General features: G+C 49.1%; 1 protein-coding gene across 5 annotated transcripts; it reads right to left on the bottom strand.

The window, feature by feature from the left end:
* Positions 1 to 871: 871 nt before the first annotated feature.
* On the bottom strand, positions 872 to 25,571 carry SFXN2 (sideroflexin 2). Of its 5 annotated transcripts, XM_063781134.1 has the most exons (13): positions 25,372 to 25,426; positions 23,339 to 23,436; positions 13,254 to 13,439; positions 12,894 to 13,064; positions 11,521 to 11,619; positions 10,656 to 10,731; positions 10,242 to 10,327; positions 8,268 to 8,328; positions 7,833 to 7,899; positions 7,143 to 7,192; positions 6,449 to 6,498; positions 4,141 to 4,188; positions 872 to 2,381 (listed from the first exon to the last, which is right to left on the bottom strand). In XM_063781134.1, the coding sequence occupies exons 3-13, from the start codon at positions 13,412 to 13,414 to the stop codon at positions 2,282 to 2,284; spliced, it is 969 nt and encodes a 322-aa protein (XP_063637204.1). In that variant the 5' UTR covers positions 13,415 to 13,439; positions 23,339 to 23,436; positions 25,372 to 25,426; the 3' UTR covers positions 872 to 2,281. The 5 variants fall into 5 exon arrangements, with proteins under 5 accessions (XP_063637204.1, XP_001171786.1, XP_063637203.1 ...); XM_001171786.8 differs by lacking the exon at positions 23,339 to 23,436 and having other exon boundaries at positions 25,372 to 25,571; XM_063781133.1 differs by lacking the exons at positions 872 to 2,381; positions 4,141 to 4,188; positions 6,449 to 6,498; positions 7,143 to 7,192 and having other exon boundaries at positions 7,433 to 7,899; positions 25,372 to 25,429.
* Positions 25,572 to 25,631: the final 60 nt, after the last annotated feature.

Here is a 25,631-nt window from a genome sequence, read left to right as displayed (position 1 = left end):
TGCCGAGACCAACAGAATCAGCATCACCAGGCAATGACTAGAAATGCACGTTCTCAGGCTCCAGCCCAGAGTGACAGAATCTGGCAATGGATCCTGCAATCTGTGCCAGCTAATTCTGATGTGTTTTCTTTTTTTTTTTTGAGACGGAGTCGCCCAGGTTGGAGTGCAGTGGCGCAATCTCGGCTCACCACAACCTCCACCTCCCGGGTTCAAGTGATTCTCCAGTCTCAGCCCCCCGAGTAGCTGGGATTACAGGTGTGTGCCACCACACCCAGCAAATTTTTTGTATTTTTAGTAGAGATCGGGTTTCACCATGTTGATCAGGCTGGTCTCGAACTCCTGACCTCAGGTGATCCACCTGCCTCGGCCTCCCAAAGTGTGGGGATTACAGGCATGAGCCACTGCGCCCGGTTGATGCATGTGCTTAAGAACCACTGCTCCAGGGCAGGGGAAACTTTTTGTGTCAAGATCAGACAGTAAATATTTTAGGCTTTGTATGCCACATAGGTAGGGTCTCTGTCATTTCCTGTTGTTCCCTTTTACAACTCTTTCAAAATGTAAAAACATTCTTAGCTTCCAGTTGCACAAAAACAGGTGGCAGGTGGATTTGGCCCCTTGAGCCATAGCTTGCCAACTCTTGCTCTAGGGCAACACTGCTCCCATTCTGGGAGATCTGGAGCTTCCTGTGGAGACAGGTGGATTTCCCCCTTTAATGAGGGAAATAAACAACAGCCTCCAGGCATCAGACAAGTTCCCCTTATATAGTAGTTGTGATACCTTCTGACATGCCAAGGCCAAAGTAAGGCCACATCCTGCTTTCCATTCAGGCTTCATTAACTTAGTTTATAGTTTGTGTGTATGTGTGCCTGTGTGCTCTTTCAACAAATTTATTCAATTCACAGTGATATCTGTTGGATAGAGTCAGCAATCCTACCAGACAAAACTCATACACACATTGATTCCAGATGAGAAACAACAGTCCCCCAAGGAGCTTGAGAAATCACCTAGGGCAGCCAAGCTGGGGAAGGGAAGTGGCTGTGCTTTGCTGTGTGTCCTTTAAGGCTCTTTGGTCCTGGTTGATTTCCTCTTAGAAGGTTCCAAATAAAACTTCCCTTTCCTATTCAGTACACACCAGTCTTTCTTTGGTGTTTAACCTAATGGGCGGAGGAAGGGAGGCAGCCAGGAAATTATACCCATTAAAGTGTGTGGTTAATGCCTATATATATCATTTTTACTCACAGTTAGTGGACTTATCTTTTAAAACAGAGATATGTGGCAGTGGGGTAAGAGAACTTCCCTTATTATAGAGAAGATTCCAAGAATAGATTCAGACATGATTTGAAGAACCATGTAACTCTGCTGCCTTGCACGGTCCCCTTTTTAGCACTAATAACTCCTAAGTGTCTGATAATTTCAAGGTTAGCAGCACTCCCAAAGAAGCTGTCCGGGCTGGGTGTGGTGGCTTATGCCTGTAATCCCAGCAATTTCGGAGGCCGAGGCGGGCGGATCACCTGAGGTCAGGAGTTCAAGACCAGTCTGGCCAGCATGGTGAAACCCCGTCTCTACTAAAATACAAAAATTAGCCGGGCGTGGTGGCAGGTGCCCTGTAATCCCAGCTACTTGAGAGGCTGAGGCAGGAGAATCGCTTGAATCCAGGAGGCAGAATTTGCAGTGAGCCGAGATCGCGCCACTGCATTCCAGCCTGGGCGACAGAGCAAGACTCCATCTTGAAAAAAAAAAAAAAGAAGCTGCCTGACCAGGGGGCAACGAGGAGGAGGATGTGGAAGGGTGATGAGCCCCAAGGAGACAGAGTCCTTTCCCCCTTCTTTTTCCTGAGTTCAGCTAGAATTACATGGGTAAAAGTTTCCATTGCTCGGGAGAGGAGGAAGCGAAGAAGAAAGAGGTATAGAAGCTTCCTTTTGATCCAAGGTCTTTTCCTCAACCCTGGCTGGAACCAGAATCCTAAAGGTTTCCTAACTTTTCCAAATGATGTGCTTGGATGTCTCCTCCCTGAGAGGGCCTCAGCTTCTGGTCTCCAGGGGACAGGGGTTGAGGAAGCAGCTAGAAGACATTGGCCTTTGCTACCCTTTTTCACTTTTTTCCCCTGAGGTCCAATCAACCAGTACCAGGGTGTAAGTATGAGGCATTCATTGTCCCACCCCCCAATCTACCCTGGCCTTCAGGCCTTGTTGGCAAAGGGGAAGGAGGACACAAGTGTGCACGTAGCTAAGGAGGAGCTGGTGAATATGGGAATAGACTGGTCCTTGCTGAAGTGGGGCATTTAGAGACCCTTATTGAAGTAGACATAAGGCTCAAGTTCTCCATACTTGGCCTTGATAGTGTCTTGGAGCTTCGGTTCCAGATAGGAAACTGGCAATTCACTGAAAAGAGAGGAGAAGGGGATTATGAGCATGCCACCAGGAACAAGCAGTAAGTTACCCTCAGATGAATATCACCTCCAAGAAGCCCTCCTGATTTTTCCATCTAGGATTATTATTGGCCTCTGTATACCACAATGTTGCTTTACCATTACTCAGGCCTGACTTCATTCTCCTTGGGCTATGGTTCTTCGTTTCAACTTCCATCTTCTCCACAAGATTACAAACACAGTGCTTGGGACACAAGAGATGTCTAGCAGATGACCATGGAACTAGTATTGAACTAGAGTACTGAGGAAGGGGAGACTGGAATTGTCTGGGTATATATTCAAGCTACACTTGTCTCCTGGGGTCAGTCACCCTCCACCCCCTAGTCTGATGTATCCCTTCCCTTTTCCATCATCCCTTCTCCCTGCTTCCTCCTTCTTGGACACACAAAGGAAATAGAGGGGTTTCGGTTGTCAGCCCTCTGCCTGTCCCTTTATTTATTTATTTATTTACTTATTTATTGAGATGGAGTTTCACTCTTGTTGCCCAGGCTGGAGTGCAGTGGTGCAATCTCGGCTCACTGCAACCTCCACTTCCCAGGTTCAAGCAATTCTCCTGCTTCAGCCTCCCAAGTAGCTGGGATTACAGGCATGCACCACCACACCCGGATAATTTTGTATTTTTAGTAGAGACGGGGTTTCTCCATGTTGGTCAGGCTGGTCTTGAACTCTCGACCTCAGGTGATCTGCCCACCTCGGCCTCCCAAAGTGCTGGGATTACAGGCGTGAGCCACCACGACCAGCCCCCTTATTTAATGTTAACGACCAACGGGGAACGGTGGCTCACGCCTGTAATCCCAATACTTTGGGAGGCTGAGGCGGGCAGATCACCTGAGGTCAGGATTTCAAGACCAACCATGGCCAACATGGTGAAACCCCGTCTCTACTAAAAATACAAAATGAGGCCAGGCGTGGTGGCTCACGCCTGTAGTGCCAGCACTTTGGGAGGCTGAGGCGGGCGGATCACAAGGTGAGGAGATTGAGACCATCCTGGCCAACATGGTGAAACCCCGTCTCTACTAAAAATACAAAAATTAGCTGTGCGTGGTGGCACGTGCCTATAATCCCAGCTACTCGTGAGGCTGAGGCAGGAGAATCGTTCAGGGAGTTGGAGGTTGCAGTGAGCCGAGACTGCACCTCTGCACTCCAGCCTGGCGATGGAGTGAAACTCCATCTCAAAAAAAAAAAAAAAAAAAAAAGAGCTGGGCATGGTGGCAGGCACCTGTAATCCCAGCTACTCTGGAGGCTGAGGCAGGAGAATCACTTGAACTGGGAGGCGGAGGCTGTGTTGAGCCGAGATCGTGCCACTGCACTCCAGCCTAGACAACAAGAGTGAAACTCCATCTCAAAAAAAAAAAAAAAAAAAAAAAAGTTAAAAACCAGATCCAGCCAGAGGAGAGCTTCCTAATAACCCAGCTGGCAGGGAGAGAAAGTCTCTTGTTGCTCCCCCACCTTCTCTTCAAGGCAGTGCTTGCTCCACTGGGAGGGAGCAACCTTATTCCTGTCCCTGGCTTCTCCTGCCCCTCGCAGATCTGTTTTCGTTTGCCAGAATTCACCAGGGTTAAGAGGCCCAGCCTTTAGGCTGATGGACACTTGTCCTCAGACAGGTGCTGCCCTTCCTGCCCCTTCCCTGTCTCCTTCTGGGCAGCAGGCAGATCAGGGAGCGCGCTGGCAGCGTGGTCAATTAAACCAAGTAAGGAATGAACAGCAGATACCATTTCTGTGGGAAAAGCCCACACGCCACTGGCACCATGAAGATGAGGCTGCAAGAAAGGAGAAACCAAAGCATCAGGGGACATCTCCCCACAGGCCCGCCCATCCCCCATCCCCAAGGGAAAGGAGCAATGCCCAGGCACCTGGCCTGCCTTCCCAGCTGGCACCATATCCTCTCCCTCCAACCCTTCTCCTGTTCCCGCAGTGCGAGGATACTCACTCTGGCAGGGGGATAAAACCAGTACCCTCCTGACCCCCATCACTCATTCCCACCCTTACTGCATTGTTCAAGCAGAGGAAGAAGACAATGAAGTAAACAGGGACTGTGAGCAGCGGGCCTAAGGAGCACAGGCACTGCTGGCATCGAGCGAAAGGAGCGACGAGGAGGGAGAGGAGAAACTTGGAGGGGGAGGAGCAACATGGAGGGGGAAGAGCGACATGGAGGGGAGGAGCATCATGGAGGGAGAGGAGGGACATGGAGGGGGAGGAGCGACATGGAGGGACAGGAGCAACTTGGAGGAACAGCATGGAGGGTGCAGAGCGACTTGGAGAGGGAGGAATGACTTGGAGGTTGAGGAGCAACTTGGATGGGGAGGAGCGACTTGAAGGGGGAGGAGTGACTTGGAGGGAAGGAACTACTTGGAGTAGGAAGAACGACTTGGACAGGGAGGAGCAACATGGAGAGGGAGGAAGGACATGGAGGGGAGGAGCAACATGGAGAGGGAGGAAGGACATGGAGGGGAGGAGCGATGAGGAGGGAGAGGAGCAACTTGGAGGGGGAGGATTGACTTGTATGGGGAGGAGTGACCAGGATGGGGAGGGGCACTATGGAGTGGGGGAGGGGCACTATGGAGGGGGAGGAGTGAGTCTGTGGATTCTGAGACCTGCTTCTTTATTGGTTGAACACCTGGGCTGTCAGAGCACAGTGAAAGGCAGTTTCTCCAGCTTCACTGTGCATATAACTTCAGGAGCTTATTAAAATGCCAGGTGCCAACTGAGGGGGTCTGGGGAAGGACTTCAGAGTCTTTACTTCTAACAAGTTATCAGAGGATGCCAACAATGCTGGCATGGACCAGGGTTTGGGAGGCAAGGTCTTACAGGACGCGGCACTCTGACAGACCTGGGTTGGTATCCCAGTTTTACCACTTACTAGCTGTGCCATCTTGGACAAGTTACCTCAGAGACACAGAGGGAGGACAACCTACTTTTTAGGGCTACTGCAGACCACTTTGCAGTGCCTACTTTGCAGGGTTACTGTGAGGATTCAATGAGATATGTATGTAAAGCACCCAGCCCATGGTAACTACTCAATTAGCAGAAGTTGGTATAGCATAATGTTAGACTGTTGATCAAATCTCAGCTCCAGCAGTTACCAGCTATATACCCTTGGGCAAGTTTCTTACTCTGTCTAAGTCTCAGTTTCTTCATTTGTAAAAGGAGATGATAATAATATGTAGATTTCTAAGGCTGGGAGAATTAAGTGAAATTATAGATATGAAACACTGGGTTCAGTGGGGACACAGAGAAAATATACAGTCAATGTTAGCTGTTAGTGATGCTGTCATTAGTCTCGTGGCCCTGAAATGCATGGTGAACGCTAGGACATCTCCAGTTAATGGCAGATACACCTAAGAACCCTGACGTGACTGGTGGCATTTCCCTCCTGTGTGAGTCTGGGACACATGACAGTCCCAGCCAAAGCTATGTCTCCTCGTTCTTATCTCTTCTGTAAAACTGCTCCAGACAGCCAGGCGCAGTGGCTCATGCCTATAATCCCAGCAACTTGGGAGGCCGAGGCAGGTGGATCACTTGAGGTCAGGAGTTCGAGACCAGCCTGGCCAACATGATGAAATACAAAAATTAGCAAGGCATCGTGGTGCGTGCCTGTAATCCCAGCTACTCAGGAGGCTGAGGCAGGAGCATTGCTTGAACCTGGGAGGTGGAGGTTGCAGCGAGCTGAGGCTGCGCCATTGCACTCCAGACTGGGCGACAGAGCGAGACTCCATCTCAAAAAAAAAAAGCAAAAAACAAAAAAATTGCTCCAGACTTAAGGTCAAAGGAGAGACCCTGGGATGGGAGGGCACCTCAGCACTGGACTTCCTACATGGACACGTGCATAAAGTCTAGCCAGCCTGATGCCCTCACAAAAGATGGGGTGAGAGCTTTCCAGATGGACCACAGGTATTCTGAGCTTGACCACTTTTAAAGTCAGGTAAAGGAGTACACGTTCTCCAACACGGGCTAGACAAGACGACACATCTTGAGTGCTTCAGCCACGCAGAACCCAAATCATCAAAATATGATACTTACAAGCACCCGCTCAGCATGACCTGCAACGGGGCATGCAGGACCTTGACTTTCTGTATAAAAACAAACAAAAGACAGATCCACATGGTACTTCTATGCCTTAAGGTGAACCCCAACCCTGCTCTGCCATGGATCAGCCAGCTAGAAAAGCCCACAGGTGGCTGGGCGCAGTGGCTCATGCCTGTAATCCCAGCACTTTGGGAGACCGAGATGGGCAGATCACAAGGTCAGGAGATCGAGACCATCCTGGCTAACACAGTGAAAACCCGTCTCTACTAAAAATACAAAAAAATAGCCGGGCGTGGTGGCAGGCACCTGTAGTCCCAGCTGCTCGGGAGGCTGAGGCAGGAGAATGGCATGAACCCGGGAAGCGGAGCTTGCAGTGAGCCAAGATCGCGCCACTGCACTCCAGCCTGGGCGACAGAGCGAGACTCCATCTCAAAAGAAAAAAGAAAAACCCACAGGCAAGGACCCCCTGGCCCTTAAAGAAGGCCTTGTTCTCTGCAGACCAGGTAAGGAAACTGGCCATGGTATATCTAAACAGGAGGTCAGTGGAGACTGGTGTGGGCTTGAGTGAGATGACAGCATGGTAGCTAAAGGGAAGGATGGGTGGGGGAGGGCAGGTCAGGCGTCCCCAGGGACAGATGTGGCTGGAGGCACTCTGGGCAGGGAAAATGCCAAAGCAAACCCTACATACCTGCATGAAGTGCAATTTCTCAAGCCTTTCCATGATGACTGGCAGCAAGACTGGAAGAGACCAGGGAGAAGCTGAGGGGAGGGCTGGGAGGCTCTCCCCAGGACTCCTTCTGAAGTCAGACCAGGAACCAAGTGGTTCCCTCTCCTTCAGCAGAAGCTCCAGAAAATACTTACCACTAGGCAGAACAGAAGAGCAAGTAGGCATGACCACCCCCAAACTTTCTCCCCAAAGTCCTGGCAGAACAGTGCTTCCCAAGCTTCTCAACCTGCACACTTGCAATATCAGGAAAACATGTGCTGCTAGGTCCAAAGCTACCTTCTCAAAACTCAAAAATGTATTTGTACGTTCGTGCAAACAAATTTTGCAATACACCCCCTGCTGGAAGCAAACCAAAGCAGGGAATTTATTTTCTCTATCACTCTCCCTAGCACCCCACACTGTGTCTAACATTAAACACAAGGGCTTGACAAGTATTAATAAAATGAAAATAACTTTCTACCCCAAACCTTGGATGAACTGATGTTCTAGGAACTAGTGTGGTTCTTCTAGGCTTACAGCAATCAAGCAAAGCAGTTTGAGAAGCATGGCTGTAGAAGGTGGGCCCCACCTCCCACCCAAAAGCTGAGTGTGGCTGAGACCTCCACCCTGCGTCACAGGCTTCCCCAGGATGGAAGGGCTTCCCCATCTTACTCATCCCAGGAGCTGCCATGGTGATCCGAGAAATAACTACTTGGGTGATGCCTATGGCCGCAGCTCTCTGAGGGCAGAAAATAGTAAGTTGTCAGAAATGATGTATCCAGTGTACATGTGCTGCACCAGGGGGCTGGGTCAGCATCATGGCCAAGTCTGAGATGGTAAAGGGGAAGGGAAGGACCCTCCAGTTGCTGAGTGACCTCACTTTATCCCCTCCCACCTAGCCAGGTTTTTATGGACCAGAAATGATGGAGAAAAGAGAGAAGGGGCCTGTTCTGAACAGAGAAACATGGGGAAAATTTGATAGGGAGTGAGGATGGAGCCAGAAAAGGCTTCTCAATCCTATATTGGTGCCTACTCTGACCACTAAGGAGGGGACAGGGTATGAGAGGGAATTCCCTCCTCCCACCCCAAAGGGAGGCCTCTGCTCACCCGGGAATGACCAATCTCATTTTCATTCCTGTCCTTCACGCAGATTCCCTTTATGAGCTCCCTAAACACAGACAGGAGTTACTGGACTTGGGAAAGGGGTGATGGAAGCCTGCCAGCCACATGACATGCCAGGGGACCAAGGCCAGGCCACTTAAGCTCCAGGAAGCCACCTCCTGTAGCCTGGGCCTTTGACCTTCCTTCTGCACTCCAATAAGCAGTATCTTAGGAGTGATCTAGGGCAGTGGCTGAGAGCGGTGGCCCTGGGCCCGAACTGTCTGGGTTGAGTCCTGAAACTGCAGGGGATGTGTGTGACCTTGAGCACAGTCTTTAACCCTCCCAAAGCCTCAGTTTTGCTTATCTGCAAAATGGGGATCATCCTGGCACCCACTTTACAGGACCTGGTAAGGATTAAATGAGATAATGGCTGTGAAATACTTGGTCCAGCACCTGACACACAGTATGATCACTCCACCACAAACAGTAGCTACTCTAGCTATTCCTTTTTTTTTTTTTTTTTTGAGACAATCACACTCTGTCACCCAGGCTGGAGTGTAGTGGCATGATCTTGGCTTACTGCAACCTCCATCTCCTGGGTTCAAGCGATTCTCCTGCCTCAACCTCCCCAGTAGCTAGAATTACAGGCATGCGCCACCATGCCCGGCTAATTTTTGTTTTTGTTTTTTGGTTTTTTTTTTGTGATGGAGTCTCGCTCTGTCACCCAGGCTGGAGTGCAGTGGTGCGATCTTGGCTCACTACAAGCTCCGCCTCCTGGGTTCACAACATTCTCCTGCCTCAGCCTCCCAAGTTGCTGGGACTACAGGCACCCGCCACCATACCTGGCTAATTTTTTGTATTTTTTAGTAGAGACGGGGTTTCACCGTGTTAGCCAGGATGGTCTCGATCTCCTGACCTCGTGATCCGCCCACCTCAGCCTCCCAAAGTGCTGGGATTGCAGGCATGAGCTACCGCGCCTGGCCCTAATTTTTGTATTTTTGGTAGAGATGGGGTTTTGCCATGTTGGCCAGGCTGGTCTCAAACTCTTGGCCTCAGGTGATCCTCCTGCCTCAGCGTCCCAAAGTGCTGGGATTACAGGCGTGAGCCACCGCACCCAGCCCACCCCAGCTGTTCTTCTCAGGCCAGTTCTTGACAGCACTCAACTCAAGCCCCGGTAGGTGGCAGGGACTCATTCTCCTGTTAGGAAAGGGCCACTGGATAGGGAAGGAAAGATGAATGGAGTAGCATGTGTGCACAACTATTCTGGTAGTGCTTCTTCTACAAAGACTAGTGTGAACATTTTCCATTTGTTGGTAGTCCCAAGAAAATGTGGCTTGTAGATATTGATGATGATGACAATGGTAGAAATAACAGTGAACACTTATGTAGCATCTCTTATGTTCCAGGTGCTATTTTGAGTGCTTTACATATATTACGTCATTAAAACCTCATAACAGAGATTTCTCTAGTCAAGAAATAAGAACTGTGAGACACAATGAGTTTCTCCTTTACCTTTTCTCCTGAAAAGCTTAGAGTTGGGTGCCTGGAAAACTTCTGTCTACTCCTCTGGCTTCTTTCAAAGCTTCTGGGTTCTGTGCTATCTTTAGACACCTCAGCCTGCTACATTTCATTCTGTATGCCATCCCCAGGGCTTGGGAAGTAGGAGGAGTTCACAATTTTAACACAGGTCCAAAAGGACATGATCCAGTGTAAAACTCCACAGGTCCACCCTGTCTTTCCCATCCCACATCACCCAGGAGAGGACTCCCACGGGACTCAACACACGGCCTAACCCAAAGTCACCCACCACTCCCCGGGCCATCACCATGGGAGCTGCCAATCCCAGGGCCCTTCAGAGGCTCAGCCCAGCAGCCCTCCCCATGCCCACCGCAGTCCCCAGAAGCCGCCCACTGCTTTGGTTTCTTGCCCCTTTTCTGCTAATCTTGTGGTTTGTAGGGAGAAAAAGGGGCCTTTACTCACTGCTGTCGCATCATGGGGATATTGACACAGTTAGCCGCAGCCACAGCGGCAAAGGGCACCCAGCGGCCCACCAAGGGCGGCGCTTTCTGTTGGGGGAAGAGAACAGTAGGAGTTGTTCAGAAGCGCTGGAAGATGGGAGGGGAGGGGGCTGAACGACTAGAATACAAAAAAGAAAACTAGGCCTTGCTACCGCCACACATCCAGACACCCAGTCTGGGAACCCCAAACTCCCTCAAAGGCCCAAGAAGAACCAATCTGGGGACAGCCCTGGTGTATTTCTCATCACTTGGCCAGCCGGGCTCTGGCCATTCCCAACTCACCCAGCCTGGGGAACTGTCCCTGGGGAAAGGACGTTTTCCCTAGGACTCTGCTGCCCCCGCGTGGCCACCATGCTGCAGCGGCCCCAGACCATACCTTTGTCAACATGTTCATGCCCACAGCCGTGGCCACAGCAGTGGTTGTGGCTGTGAAGTAGGAAAGGGCCATCTGCCTGGGGGAGGAGAGAGATGCTTGGGAGTGGGGCCCCTGCCGGCTGAGGGCCAAACCACGGGCTTGAGGGAGAAAGTCGGCTGGCGAGGCTTCGTGCGTGAAAACCGCACAGGATCTGTCCCCAGCCTTATCTTCTGACCCTCTCCCCCTCACTCACAGTGCCCCAGCCCCCTTGGACTTCTTTCAGTACTGTGAACATGCCAAGTTCCTCCCTGCCTCGGAGCCTCTGCACACGGCTGCTCCCTATGCGCGGAGGTGTTCCCTGGGCTCTTGGGTCATTCATCCCTCATCCTTCAGGACAGTTGAAATGTCGTCTTCACAGATGGGACTGCTCTAAGTGGCCTAACTACACAGACACCGCTCTGCTGTTCTCTGCCTTGCAACCCTGGTTTTCTGGGTGGTTTTTTTTGTTTGTTTTGAGACTGATCTTAGGCAATCTGCCTGCCTCAGCCTCCCAAAGCGCTAGGATTACAGGTGTGAACCACCGTGCCTGGCCCAACCACATGTCTTAACAATGTATCCCAGCATCTAGAACCATGCACATCCCCAGCACATAAGACACACTCAAGAAGAAATATTTAGAGAATGAATGAATAAACACATTTGGAATTGGTCTAGGAAGAAGATCCACCCCTACTCAGCTTGAGAAAATATTTCCAAACCCTGGGAAAGGGTGACTTGGTCACCTGCTCAGTGCAGGTGCTACCCAGGAAGGACTGACAGCCCAGAACCCTTTAGAAAAGCTGTTCGTGGGGAGACACGAGGACAGCCTGGGGTTCAGGTCTCCTACCTGACTGATGTGGGGGAAGCCGCATTCCTGTTGGTGTAGTTGACTAAGGCATTGAAGGACTGGTTCACCCACTGCCAGAAGATCACCGCCGGCATCGTCCTACCAGTGAGGAAGGCCAGGAGAGGCAGAGAGAAGTCAGATGGCAGGGAGTCCTGAGGGTATGCCAGTCAAAGCACATGATCTGCAGGTCCCCACACTGTTCCCATACTAGTTTTTTATTTTTTATTTTTTTGAGACCAAGTCTCACTCTGTCACCCAGGCTGGAGTGCAGTGGTACGATCTCAGCTCACTGCAACCTCCGCCTCCCAGGTTCAAGCAATTCTCCTGTCTCAGCCTCCCAAGTGGCTGGGACTACAGGCACACACCACCACGCCTGGCTAATTTTTGTATTTTTAGTAGAGACGGGGTTTCACCATATTGGTCAGGCTGGTCTTGAACTCTTGACCTCAGGTAATCCACCCGCCTTGGCTTCCCAAAGTGCTGGGATTACAGGCATGAGCCACCGCGCCCAGCTTGTTCCCATACTGTTTTATGCACCTGGGCTTCTGCGCAGGCTGGCCCCTCTGCCTCAAATATCTCCCCCTCCTCCTTCCATACATGGCCAACCCTGCCCTGTTGAGAGGGATCACTTCCTCCATGGAGCCTTCCCGACCCTTCCCCTGCCCCTCCTGAGACAGAGTAAGTCACTCCATGCTCCTGCTCCCACAACCCCATGTTCTTCCTCCAACCTACCACTTACCAAGCTGTACTGTAACTGTTTACTTCTTGGTCTCCTCAACAAAACTGGGAGCTCCTTGACGGGAGGTTACTGAAGCCTTCACATTCCCAACACCCGGCCCAAAGCCCAGCTCAATAGCTGAACCAATCAATGCGTGGGGTGGGGGACGCAGGGGAGGAAGGAAGAGGTAGGAAGAAGAGTCACATATCCAGCAGCTACAGAGGCAGTCTATTCTCTCCCCAACCAAGCCAAGAAAGGGACTTCCTATTGTTTTGTTTGGGTGTTACATAATTAAAATCATTGTGGAATAAGTACTTTTTAAAGAGGGAATTGGGGTAGCTTATTTGTTGAGGGTTCTACACAGGACTGCCTCAGTTAAAATCCAGGCACCCATATTTCCTGCCTGTTTAAACCTGGACAAGTTCTTCAGCTTCTCTAGAACTCTAGTTCTTCATCTATAAAATGGAAATAATAGTACCTATAGTGTAGGGTTGTTGAGAGGGTTAAATGAAGCAATACGTGCAAAGAATGTAGCATAGTGCCTGGTATCTGGTAAGTGACCAATCAAGAGAACTATTATTATTATCATAGTATGGCTCCCTGACCAGCAGATCCAGGCAGCTGTACCTCCCACGGCCCTGCCCCCAGGTCCCACCTGTAGAACTGGAGCATGAAGCCCGTGATGATCATGCCGCCAGGGAGCTGGAAAGACATGCGCCCGATGACATTCATCTTCTCCCCAGTGTCGGGGTGGAAGGCCGAGTCATACAGCTTCTTGGCATACAGCAGCTGCTCCACTTGGGTGCCTGGGGGCACAACCCCCATCCTGCCACCCAAGGACAGCAGGCAGTCACCATCCTGCCTGATCAATGTCTCCCAGTCTCCCCACTCTCACTTCTTCCAGCCCCCAGCCCTGAGATTTCTGCCTATTCCTTCACCTTCGGTTTCCACCTCCTCCCAAGAGGACCCCATCAATGTTACCCTACTACTTCCAGCCCCTTCCCCGACCCCTCACCTGCTCTTCTCCACCATCACCTTGGCCCAGTCCAGCTCCCGCTCAGATACAAAGACAGTGCGGGGGTCCGTGATGTTTAGGAAGTGCTTCACTCTCCCCAGGAAGGTGCGCTGGTCCCAACGGGGGGCATCGATGTTAAAGCCAGACAGGTCAGCCTCCATCTTGCTCACACATAAAACTGTGGACCTAAGAGACAAAGGAAGAAGATGACTGTCCCCTAAATCAAAGCCCACCACAGAGGACCTGAGCACGTCCCACTGTTGCAGACTGCCTGCTCTCACCAGCTACTGGGCATCGTCTGACTCAGCTTGGGAGGGCCCAAGTGAATGGTCATCAGATTGAGCAACTGGGCACCAACATGTGTTTCCTGAGGGCCTGCTGGTGGCCAGCTCTGTGCTTGACCATACAGCAGGAGGGACTGGAAAAGGGGACAATACAGTGCCTGTGCTTGGGGAGCTCTGGGAACAAAAGCCCACCCATTAAATAGTATAATACCCCCAGGTGTTTCTGGCAGGGGAGATGGGAAAAGTAGCCATTTTGAAAAACAGCCGGCTGGGTGCAGTGACTCATGCCTGTAATCCCAGTACTTTGGGAGGCCGAGGCAGGGGGATCATGAGGTCAGGAGTTTGAGACCAGCCTGGCCAACATGGTGAAACCCCATCTCTACTAAAAATACAAAAATGAGCCGGGCGCAGTGCCAGGCACCTGTAATCCCAGCTACTCAGGAGGCTGAGGCAGAAGAATTGCTTGAACCCAGGAGGCAGAGGTTGCAGTGAGCTGAGATCACACCACTGCACTCCAGCCTGAGCCTGGGTGACAGAGCAAGACTCCATCTTGGGGGGAAAAACAAAACAAAACAAACAAACAAAAAAACACCCAAAGCCCTTTGTACTTCTTTTTTTTATTTAATTTTACTTTTTTTTTGAGACAGGGTCTCATTCTCTCACCCAGGCTGGGATGCAGTGGTGTGATCATGGTTCAATGCAACTATTACCTCCCAGGTCAGCCTCCTGAGTAACTGGGACTACAGGCACATACCACCACCCTGGCTAATTTTTGTATTTTTTGTAGAGATGGCACCTCGCTATGTTGCCCAGGCTGGTTTCAAACTCCTAGGTTCAAGCAATCCTTCTGCCTCGGCCTCCCAAAGTGCTGGGATTACAGGTGTGAGCTGCCGCATCTGGCCTATTTTATTATTTAGAGACAGAGTCTCATTATTTTATCCAGGCTGGAGTGAATGGTAATTGACAGGCATGATTATAGCTCACTGCAACCTCAAACTCCTGGGCTCAAGCAATCCTCCAACCTCAGCCTCCCAAGTAGCTGGGACTACAGGCATGCACTATCATGCCCAGCCCTTTTATTCTTCTTAACAAGGTCTACCCTTGAGGGAAACTATTTTACCAGAGCCTAACCATCTTGGGTTGTACCAGAACTTAAGTGACTTGGGGAAAGAGAACTCCAGCCACCTCTTGCCTTCCTGCCTCACCTAAAGAGGACAAGGGGAGGCTGAGAAGCTCTTGTGAAGGTTCAGGGGCACAGGCTCCCCAGAAGACTGAGACCTCATCACAGGACTGTAGATCCTCCACTCCCTCACCTCACCACTGCACCAGCAGGGCTCCTGTATCATTACAAGGATTATAACAAAAAGAGTAACAAGTCTTAGGCCCTATTTAAGAAGCCTCTAGAGACCCATAGACAGCAAGGGAGATAAGAACAAGGACACCAGAAGAAAATTTAGCCTTTTATACCTATAGCTACAGCAAACAGTAAACATAGCCTAGATAAACAAAACCTCACCCCTCAGTTCCTCTCACAGGGTACATCATGTGCAGCTTTCAGTGAAAAATTACAAGGCATACTAAAAAGAAAAAAAAAAAAAACGCAGTTTGAAGAAACAGGCCAAGCATCAGAACCAGATTTAGATATGAGATTTTAGAATTATCAGACCAGGAATTTTAAATAACTATGGTTAAAATTAATTAATTAATTAATTAATTACAACGATGGTTAATATTCTAAGGACTCTGAAGGGAAAAGTGGACAACAGACAAGAACAGACAAATAACATAAGCAGTGATGGAAAATCTTTTTTTTTTTGAGATGGAGTCTTGCTCTGCCACCAGGCTGGAGTACAATGGCACGATCTCGGCTCACTTCAACCTCTGCCTCCTGTGTTCAAGTGGTTCTCCTGCCTCAGCCTCCCAAGTAGCTGAGACTACAGGCGTGCACTACCATGCCCAGCTATTTTTTGTATTTTTAGTAGAGACGGGGTTTCACCATGTTAGCCAGGATGGTCTCGATCTCCTGACCTCGTGATCCGCCCACCTCGGCCTCCCAAAGTGCTGGGATTACAGGCATGAGCCACCACGTCCAGCCGGAAACTCTTAAGAAAGAATCAAAAGGAAATGTTGGAAATCAAAAATACTATAACAAAGATGAAGAAAGTCTTGGATGGACTCATCAGTAGACTGGACATGGCCAGGGAAAGAATCAGTGAGCCTGAACATGTGTCAGTAGAAATTGTCCAAATGCAAAAGGCCCATCCATGGCAGACTGGATAAAGAAAATGTGGTATATGTACACCATGGAATACTATGCAGCCACAAAAAAGAACGAGATCACGTCCTTTGCAGGGACATGGATGAAGATGGAGGCCATTATCCTTAGCAAACTAATGCAGGAACAGAAAACCAAATATCACATTTATAAGTAAGAAAACCAAATATCTCACTTAAAAGTGGGAGCTAAATGATAAGAACACATGGACACAAAAACGGGAGCAACAGACCCCACTGGGGCTCACTTGAGGGTGAAGGGTGGGAGGAGGGAGAGGATCAGAAAAAATAACTAATGGGTACTAAACTTAGTAGCTGGGTGATGAAACAATCTGTACAACCCCAGTGACACAAGTTTACCTATGTAACAAACCTGCACGTGTACCCCTGAATCTAAAGTAAAAGTTAAAACAAAAAAAAGAAACAAATAATATTAATGCAATTATACTAATACAACGGCTTGGACTCAGATCCTCCATACACAAATTCTGTCTCTCATTGAGAAACACTGAGTCTGTGGTGGTAGGGATGGTGTGGGAATGTTGGTCTTCCTAGATCATTGGAATTACTATTTGGGGATGCATACCATCTGATTCTGTTAGTCGTTACCCATTTCCACCTATCCCATATCTTACAGAAGAATCATCTCAAGTACTAACTGCTTTATATCCCTTAAAACATTTCTAGTTGGGGCCAGGCGCAGTGGCTCACACCTGTAATCCCAACACTTTGGGAGGCCGAGGCGGTTGGATCACCTGAGGTCGGGAGTTTGAGACCAGCCTGACCAATATGGTGAAACCCCATCTCTACTAAAAATACAAAAATTAGCCGGGCGCAGTGGCAGGTGCCCGTTATCTCAGCAATTCGGGAGGCTGAGGCAGGAGAATCGCTTGTACCTGGGCAGCAGAGGTTGCAGTGAGCCGAGATCACGCCACTGCACTCAAGCCTGGGTGACAGAGTGAGACTCTGTCAAAAAAAAAAACAAAACTTTCTAGTTGGCCAGGCATGGTAGCTCACATCTGTAATCTCAGCACTTTGGAGGCCAAGGCCGGTGGACCCCCTGAGGTCAAAAGTTTGAGACCAGCCTGGCCAACATGGTGAAACCTCATTTTGTATTTTTTTTTCTACCAAAAAATAGAAAAATTAGCCAGGTGTGGTGGTGCACACCTGCAGTCCCAGCTACTGGGGAGGCTGATGTGGGAGGAATGCTTGAGCCCAGGAGGCGGAGGCTGCAGTGAGCCAAGATCAAGCCACTGCACTCCAGCCTGGGTGACAGAGTAAGACCCTGTCTCAAAAAAAAAAAAAAAAAAAAAAATGGACTTTCTTGGACAAACAAAACAGGAAATTTGTCACTGGCAGACCTGACTTACAAGATGTTAAAAGAAGTTCTTCTGGTCAGGTGGGATGGTTCACACCTATAATCCCAGCACTTTGGCAGGCCAAGGCAGGAGCATCGCTTGAGCCCAGGAGTTTGAGACCAGTCTGGGCAACATAGTGAGACCCTGTCTCTACAAAAATTAAAAAAGAAAAAAACATAGCCAGGCGTGGTTGCATGTGCCTGTGGTCCCAGCTACTTGGGAGGCTGAGGTGCGGGGACTGCTTGAGTCTGGGAGGCTAAGGCTAAGCCTGCAGTGAACTGTGATCGTGCCACTGCACTCCAGCCTGCACGACAGAGTGAGACCCTGTCTGGGAAAAAACACTAACAAACAAACAAATAAAAATCTTTATTTCTCTCATTCTGAATTGTTAACAGTTAACAAACAGATACGTTTGTTTAAAATAGTAGCAACAATGTATTTGGTGATTACAGTTTATGGATCAGAGAAATCCATGACAGCAGTAATATCAAGGACAGGAGGGGAGAATTGGGAGGACTCCATTCTAAGGTACTTGCACACTCCATGCAGTGGTATAGTGTTATTTGAAAGTGGATTTGGATTAGTCATAAATGTACATTGCAAACTCCTGGGCAACCACTAAAAAGGTTTTCAAAAGAAGTATAATTGATATGCTAAGAGAGGAGAGAAAATGGAGTCATACAAAAAAAGCTGACGCTTTTAAATGTTTGCCTGAAAGCTTCAGGAAGTCATTGAAAGACTTTAAGAAGAAGAGTGACAAGATCAGATATGTAGTTTACTAAGAACAAACTGGGTAGTCATGAGAATAAACAGGATGTGGATGGACCTCACGGGATGCAGGGAGACCAGCTGGACGAGAACCCCAGTAATCCAGGCAAGAAGAGGTAGGGCTCAAATGAACCCACGTGCACTCAGAGGAGAGACCAACAGGAGAGAATCTTTCAAAGAAGCGGAATGTTAGGGTCTGCTAAGCAATAGGTATAAGAGGAACATTTCATCAGTCAAGGTTCAACCAGAGAAGCAGAATCAGTAGATTACAGACAGACAGACAGACAGGTAGATACCAAAACATAACATGGGGCAACATGGAGTTCCTCTAACTCCTGAGCTCAAGCAATCTGCCTGCCTTGGCCTCCCAAAGTGCCAGGATTACAGGTGTGTGCCACTGCACCTGGCTATGACACATACATATACATATTTTATATATTTCTAAAATATATTTGTATACTATAATATATATTATATTTTATAAATATATAAATTATATATCTATATAAATATATAATTTTTTAAATTTATAGATATAGCAACATATATTTATAATATATAAATTTATATATAAATTTATTTATATAGACATGAATTATGTTTAAATATAACATATAAAAATAATATATAAACATAATTCATATAGCTATACAAAATCATATATAAATATATAACTTTATATATTATAAATATATATTGATCTATCTATATACATTTTATAATTTTTTTTTCCTTTTTTAGGCAGGGTCTCAGCTGGTTGCCCAGGGTAGAGTGGAGTGGTGCAATCATAGCTCACTGTAATCTCAAACTCCTGGGCTCAGGGAATCCTCCCATGTCATCCTCCCTAAGTGCTGGGATTACAGGCATGTACCACTCCTGGCCTAAATATATATAATGCTGACGTAATATAATATTGATAAAATATAGAAATTGATTTATCACAAGGAATTAGCTAATTGGCTCACATAACTGTGGCTGTTGGCTAGGCAATCCTGAAGTCAGCAGGGCAGGCGGCCAGCAACAGACCATCCCAGGGGAGAGGGAGCAACGCGGGTAATGGCTCAGAGTCCAGAACCTCAGAGGGGGTTCAGGGGTGTTCTAGCCCTCCTTTAAAGGGCTTCCACCTGATTAGGTCAGGCCACCCAGGATAATCTCCCTTTTGATTAACTTAAAGCCAAACAATTGAGGGATTTAATTAGGTCTGCAAAATCCCCTCACAGCAGCACCTAGATTACTGTTTGTCTGAAGAGCTGGAAGATGGTGTGTGTGTGCTCCTGGGTAGCCACTATAACTGGAATATACCAGAGAGGGAATCCCGGGAGTCTTGCTTAGCTTAGCCAAGTTGACACATGACAAATATCCAGAGTGATACCTAGGGTTTCTGACTTGGGCGATAGGTGCTAACAGAGAGAGCACAGAAAAATTGGCTTTGAGGGAGAAAATATTAATAGTAAGCTTGATTTCTGCATGTTGAGTTTCAAATACCATGGGATTTTTTTTTTTTTTTTTGAGACAGGGTCTTGCTCTGTTGCCCAGGTGGGAGTACAGTGGTATGATCATGGCTCACTATTCCAGCCTCCACCTCCCAGGCTCAAACGATCCTCTGACCTTAGCCTCTCAAGTAGCTGGGACCACAGGCATGTGCCAACATGCCCGGCTAATTTTTGTATTTTTTGTAGAGACAGGGTCTCCCTATGTTGCTAGGCTGGTCTCAACTCCTGAGCTCAAGGGATCTACCTGCCTCAGCCTCCCAAAGTGCTGGGATTACAGGAGTGAGCTACCAGCCCCGGTCCTGCCATGGGTTTTTTTTTTTTTTTTTTTTTTGAGAGGGAGTCTTGCTCTGTCACCCAGACTGGAGTGCAGTGGTGCGATCTCGGCTCACTGCAACGTCCATCTCCTGGGTTCAAGCAATTCTCCTGCCTCAGCCTCCTGAGTAGCTGGGATTACAGGTGCGTGCCACCACACCCAGCTAATTGTTTGTATTTTTAGTAGAGACGCGGTTTCACCGTGTTAGCCAGGATGGTCTGGATCTCCTGACCTCGTGACCCATTACCCGCGTCGGCCTCCCCAAGTGTTGGGATTACAGGCGTGAGCCACCAAGCCCGGCCGGGATTTTCTTAAATGCAATAGGCCTCTTCCTGTCTCAGGTCCTTTCCAAACACAATACTCAAAAGCTAGTCTTTCCTCTCTTCACTAAATAGTACCTATTTGTCCTTTTATTTTTTTGTACAAATAATTTTCAGATTTACTTCTATAGCTTCTACTACTAGGTCATTTTGTTTTTTTCTTGGAAATAGCGCCTTAGCTAAGTTAAATAATTCACCTGTGAAGTGAGGTGGTATGTTCATTTTGCTCACGACTGTCACCCCAGTGCCTAGCACAATATTCAAGTATTTGCTGAATAAGAAGTTCATCAGCCTGTGGGTATTCAGGCTTGAAAGAAAACAGAGGTCAGAGCTAGAAGGAAAAAACTGAGTCAGCAGCATCGAGGTGATTTACGATAAAGTTTTCCAGCGAGAACACACAGAATGGGAAGAGGAGAGAGCTGAGGACAAACCCTGAAAAATCAGGACATTTAAGAAGCCAAGGCCGGGCACAGTGGCTCACACCTGTAATTCCAGCACTTTGGGAGGCCGAGGCGGGTGGATCACCTGAGGTCAGGGGTTTGAGACCAGGCTGGCCAAGATGGTGAAACCCCACCTCTAATAAAAAAAAAATACAAAAATTAGCCGGGCGTGGTGGCAGGCACCTATCATCCTAGCTATTCGGGAGGCTGAGGCACAAGAATTGATTGAACCCAGGAGGCGGAGGTTGCAGTGAGCCGAGATTGTGCCACTGTACTCCAGCCTGGGCAACAGAGTGAGACTCTGTCTCAAAAAAAAAGAAGCTGAGGCCGGGCATGGTGGCTCATGCCTGTAACCCCAGTGCTTTGGAAGGCTGAGGCGGGCGGATCACGAGGTCAGGAGTTTGAGACCAGCCTGGCTAACATGGTGAAACCCTGTCTCTACTAAAAATACAAAAAATTAGCCGGGCGTGGTGGCAGGCGCCTGTAATCCCAGCTACTTGGGAGGCTGAGGCAGGAGAATCACTTGAACCCGGGAGGTGGAGGTTGCAGCGAGCCGAGATGGCGCCACTGCACTCCATCTTGGCAACATAGCAAGACCCTGTCTCAAAAAAATAAAAAATAAAAAAGAAGCCGAGAAAAGGAAGCCCCCAAAGATGGGAAGAACCACCAGAAAGAAGAGAGAAAGGAGGTGGAGACAGGCACAGGCCTGTAATCCCAGCACTTTGGGAGGCCAGGAGTTCAAGTTCAAGAAAGGAGGCAGAAGGGACAGTGTTGGGGAAGGAAGAGCAGTGGTCAATTTTTAGATTTTTCGTTAAGGCGGAAGAGACATCAGAAAGCTGATATGCTGGAGGTACGCCATTTCCTAAGAGGAAAGACCAGGGACAAGAGGAGAGGCTCAACATGGAGTATCCACAGCGCCCTGGCCTGGCCCCGATGCTTCTCTGAAGCGGCAATCTCCAGAGAAGTCAGAAGGCAGACAGAAAGAGTCCACTGCCAAAACAGACTTCCCCTCTCCCCTGCCACCTGGCCTCCTGCAGGCTGCTTCAAAGACCAAAGGCATTTATCTCAGTCCCAGCTGAAGCAAGAGTGGGAGGAGGGGAAAGAGTTCACTTTCCCAGGCTCTACATGAACCTAAAAGGAGTCAGCTTGGCTGGCTGAACACACGCTGCCTTGGCTTACAGAGCCCCAGGCTCATACACGCTGGAGACAGCCTGACTGAGCAAAATGCTATGCCTCCCCCTCAGCACACACATACACACAGAGCCAGACCTTCTCTGACATCTCTGTTCACCTTAACGCAACATTGCAAAGTCCTCTGCTTCTCAGAATGGAGGGACTATCATCAAGGGGTAATCTAAACATTTGCTAATTATGCAAGAGCCTTTGCCTTCTTAACTGAAGTCAGGATAGAAACTGCAGAGTCCCTGTCTTAAATAAAACATAAAGCCAAAACAAAAACAAAACAAAAAAAACACTAAAGGATCTGTCTGGAACATTTCTCCCCACACACCCATTGTCCCCCAATGGGCACTCTTCCCCGACTCCTTCAGGACAAACTCAAATCCTTCTGTGATATATACTCCTACAGCATCCTGTCCTTTGCAGCATGCTGGGCGTTTGTGATTGTCACCTTCTTGTCATTGACTGTGATTTGTGTAAAGTCTGCCTCCCCTGACAGACTGTAAGGCTCACAAGCATCGGGATCATGTCTGTGATGTTTACTGCTACATGTTTCACATGCCCTCGAAGAATATTTACTGCTTACCTGAAATGCATTCCAACTTCTTCTTGGGTCTCTTGGCATCAAGGATGTCACCTCTTTTAAGTCAAACTTAGAACCTGCCTAGGTTACAGAATTAAGAGCATGCTTTCTTTCATGAAGTTGCAAAACTGTCTACCTTGCCTGTACTAAGTCATACTGGTCTCTAAATTTTCTTCTACAGTTACTGTCCCTCCTCCCACACAAGCCACATCTAGTCTTCCCTAAAAAGGTCATCATCATGTCCAGGGTAGCCCCACTTCTGTATGGTCCCACTACTAGGAACAAAGTAGGAGTAAAAATCAGACCAGCGATTTAATGATATCTCCCTCCTAGGATTAGAGAATGTCACAGCTTGAGGCCGGGCACAGTGGCTCACGCCTGTAATCCCAGCACTTTAGGAGGCCGAGGCAGACGGATCACGAGGTCAGATCGAGACCATCCTGGCTAACCCTGTGAAACTCTGTCTCTACTAAAAATACAAAAAATTAGCCAGGCGTGGTGGCACGCACCTGTAATCCTAGCTACTCAGGAAGCTGAGGAAGGAGGATCGCTTGAACCCGGGAGGCGGAGGTTGTAGTGAGCCGAGATCGCACCACTGCACTCCAGTCTGGGTGACAGAGCAAGACTCCGTCTCCACAAAAAAAAAAAAAGAAAAAAAAAAAGAGAGAGAATGTCACAGCCTGAAGACATGTGATCTAAGATCTCAGTTTACAGAAGAGGAAACTGAAGCCTAGAAAGGTGCACATGGATTGGGCCACCACAGTGGGCATTTTTGATACACTTGGCCCTGCACTAAGCGCTTGCAGCAGATATAAACACGAACAATCAACAGATCCAGTCCTCAAAGATTGGACAACAGCTAAGGCCTTACTTCCCCAAGGTCCTCTATCCACTATAGCCTACTTGCCAACTCCGAGGCCTGGCACGGTGGCTCACACCTGTAATCCCAACACTTTGAGAGCCCAAAGCAGGCAGATCACCTGAGGTTGAGAGTTCAAGACCAGCCTGACCAACATGGAGAAACCCCCGTCTCTACTAAAAATACAAAATTAGCCAGGCGTGGTGGTGCATACCTGTAATCCCAGCTACTTGGGAGGCTAAGGCAGGAGAATCGTTTGAACCCGAGAGGTGGAGGTTGTGATGAGCCGAGATCGCACCATTGCACTCCAGCCTGGGCAATAAGAGTGAAACTCCATCTCAAAAAAAAAAAAAAAAAAAAAAAAAAAGGAAAGAAAGGGAAACAAAGAGAAAAAAAAAGAAATAGACTACTGCCACCTCTGACGTAATGCTCATCCTTCCCAGAAAGAGCAGATTTTCTCTGGCAAATGGTATCAGAGATCAGAAAACAAGCTTCCAAATTCCTTCTGAGGTATCCTCTTACAAGCAGAAGTGCACAAGATTACTGTTTGTAGCCCCAGGTAGGTAGAAAAACGAAACATCATCGCTGGTACTCACATCAGAGGAAGATCAAGGTAGCCAAAGACCCCAGAAGGTCAGACACAAAGACCACTGAGACAGGCAAGGATTAGGGTCAAGGCTGCCTAGAGCAAGCTGGAAAATGAGGGTAATAATTACAAGAGCAGGCCCAGGTATAGGCTTATGGGTACTCGTCTGACTCCAAGGCAAGTGGGCTGTTAGGCACCAGACAACTTAGAAAGAGCAACCTCCCTTGCCTTTTTCACAAAAGGGCCAACAGTCTGGAGATGAGTAGATTATAGGGGTTTGTGCTCCTATATCACCTCCATTCATCACCTCCTTAGTCAAGGCTCTGAACTGCTTTTCTCTCCAAGGATCTGAAGCAGGTATGCAAGCAGCAGATGTTGATTTTTGTTTTCATTTTTTTTTTTTTTTTTTGAGGCAAGGTCTTGCTCTTTCACCCAGGCTGGAGTACAGTGATGTGATAATAGCTCCTGGGCTCAAGCAATCCTCCAGCCTCAACCTCCCGAGTAGCTAGGACTACAAGTGCGCCACGGAACCTGGCTAATTAAATTTTTTTTTTTTTTTTTGTAGAGGCAGGGTCCTACTGTGTTGCCTGGGCTGGTCTCCAACTCCTGGGCTCAAGCCTTCCTCCCCTTCCGCCTCTCAAAGTGCTGGGATTATAGGCATGAGCCACTGCGCCTGGCCGCAATTACCAATTTCTAGGGGTTGTGAAAATGAAATTTGGTATGAAATGTATTTCATTAGGAAGGATGTAATTTCTATACGGGCTGATTTTGTCCACTGCTGTGTCTCCAGCGTCTAGAACAGGGCCTAGCACGTTTGTGTAAACTCTTCTTATAGTCCTCTGCATCGGGAAAGGGATGGGAGGTAGCACTTCCCAACCCACCCCAGTGTCCCACTTGCTCTTCCTTGGCTAAAAATGCAGGCTCATTTTTGCCTCCTCCAGGACTACAGATGGTACGCGGTCCTGTCCAAAGCAGCTTAGCAAAACCGGCCAGAGGCTGGGCACAGTGGCTCACCACTTTGGAACACCTGTAGTCCCAGCACTTTGGGAGGCCTAGGTGGGCGGATCGCTTGACCCCAGGAGTTCGAGCCCAGCCTGGGCAACATGGCGAAACTCCGTCTCTACAAAAACAAAATACAAAAAATTATCCAGGCGTGGTGGCGCCCGCCTGCAATCCCAGCTACTCGAGAGTCTGAGGCGGGAGAATCGCTTAAGCCTGTGAGGCGAAGGCTGCAGTGAGCCGAGATCGCGCCACCGCACTCCGGCCCGGGCGACAGAGCGACACCCTGTGTCAAAACAAAAACCGGGCCGATCCCCAAAACGCCTTTCACCTGTGCTTTCAGCTCACCTCAGGGCTCAGGGCCAGCCCCCAGGCTGCTTCTTGCCCTCCGACAGACGGCCTCCCCCCATCGGTACTCCCCCATCCCGGACAGCTCGTAACGCCCCAGCCGCTCGGCCTGGCACTCCTAGGCAATGGGGGTCAGAGCAGAGGGGCCCATCTGCAGCCCCAGGGCGCTCTTCGCGCCACGTGGCTTCTGCAGGTGGAAGTCCAGCCCGCGCTGCAGCCCCGCCTGGGCAGTCAGGACAGCAATCTCAGCACCCACCCGAGATGTGGGGATTGGAGGTAGACAGGGCGAGCGCCATTGTCCCAAGGCCCCTTACCTGGTCCCGGGACAAATGCCACCAGTTACAGCCCGCCTTGAAAACCGGCCCGGGTGAGAGGAGGACCTGGGCTGGGGAACTGCCCCCACGCCCGCCCCACGCCCCTCCTTTTCGACCAATCCCAGGCCGGGAGGCTCCCGCCAGCCACGTGGGCAGGCTTTCTCCACTCCCTGGTCCAGGCCAGCCGGCGGCGGCCTCTGCAGCTCCCGTAGCCCGCCCACTGCGTGGGCGGGCGCCTTAGCGCACTTGCGCACTCTGGG

The sequence above is a fragment of the Pan troglodytes genome, chromosome 8, assembly GCF_028858775.2.
Source record: "Pan troglodytes isolate AG18354 chromosome 8, NHGRI_mPanTro3-v2.0_pri, whole genome shotgun sequence".
Lineage (NCBI taxonomy): Eukaryota > Metazoa > Chordata > Mammalia > Primates > Hominidae > Pan > Pan troglodytes.
This window is presented reverse-complemented; position numbering and strand designations above follow the sequence as displayed.

What these genes read in the sequence shown, in the direction of transcription:
- SFXN2 (XM_054660472.2), bottom strand. Translation starts at nt 13,414, where the DNA reads ATGGAGGCTGACCTGTCTGGCTTTAACATCGATGCCCCCCGTTGGGAC. An exon ending in GCTTCCCCCACATCAGTCAG is followed by an intron (nt 10,732 to 11,520) that starts GTAGGAGACCTG and finishes CTCCTCCCCCAG; the next exon opens with GCAGATGGCCCTTTCCTACT. An exon ending in GCATGAACATGTTGACAAAG is followed by an intron (nt 10,328 to 10,655) that starts GTATGGTCTGGG and finishes TTCCCCCAACAG; the next exon opens with AAAGCGCCGCCCTTGGTGGG.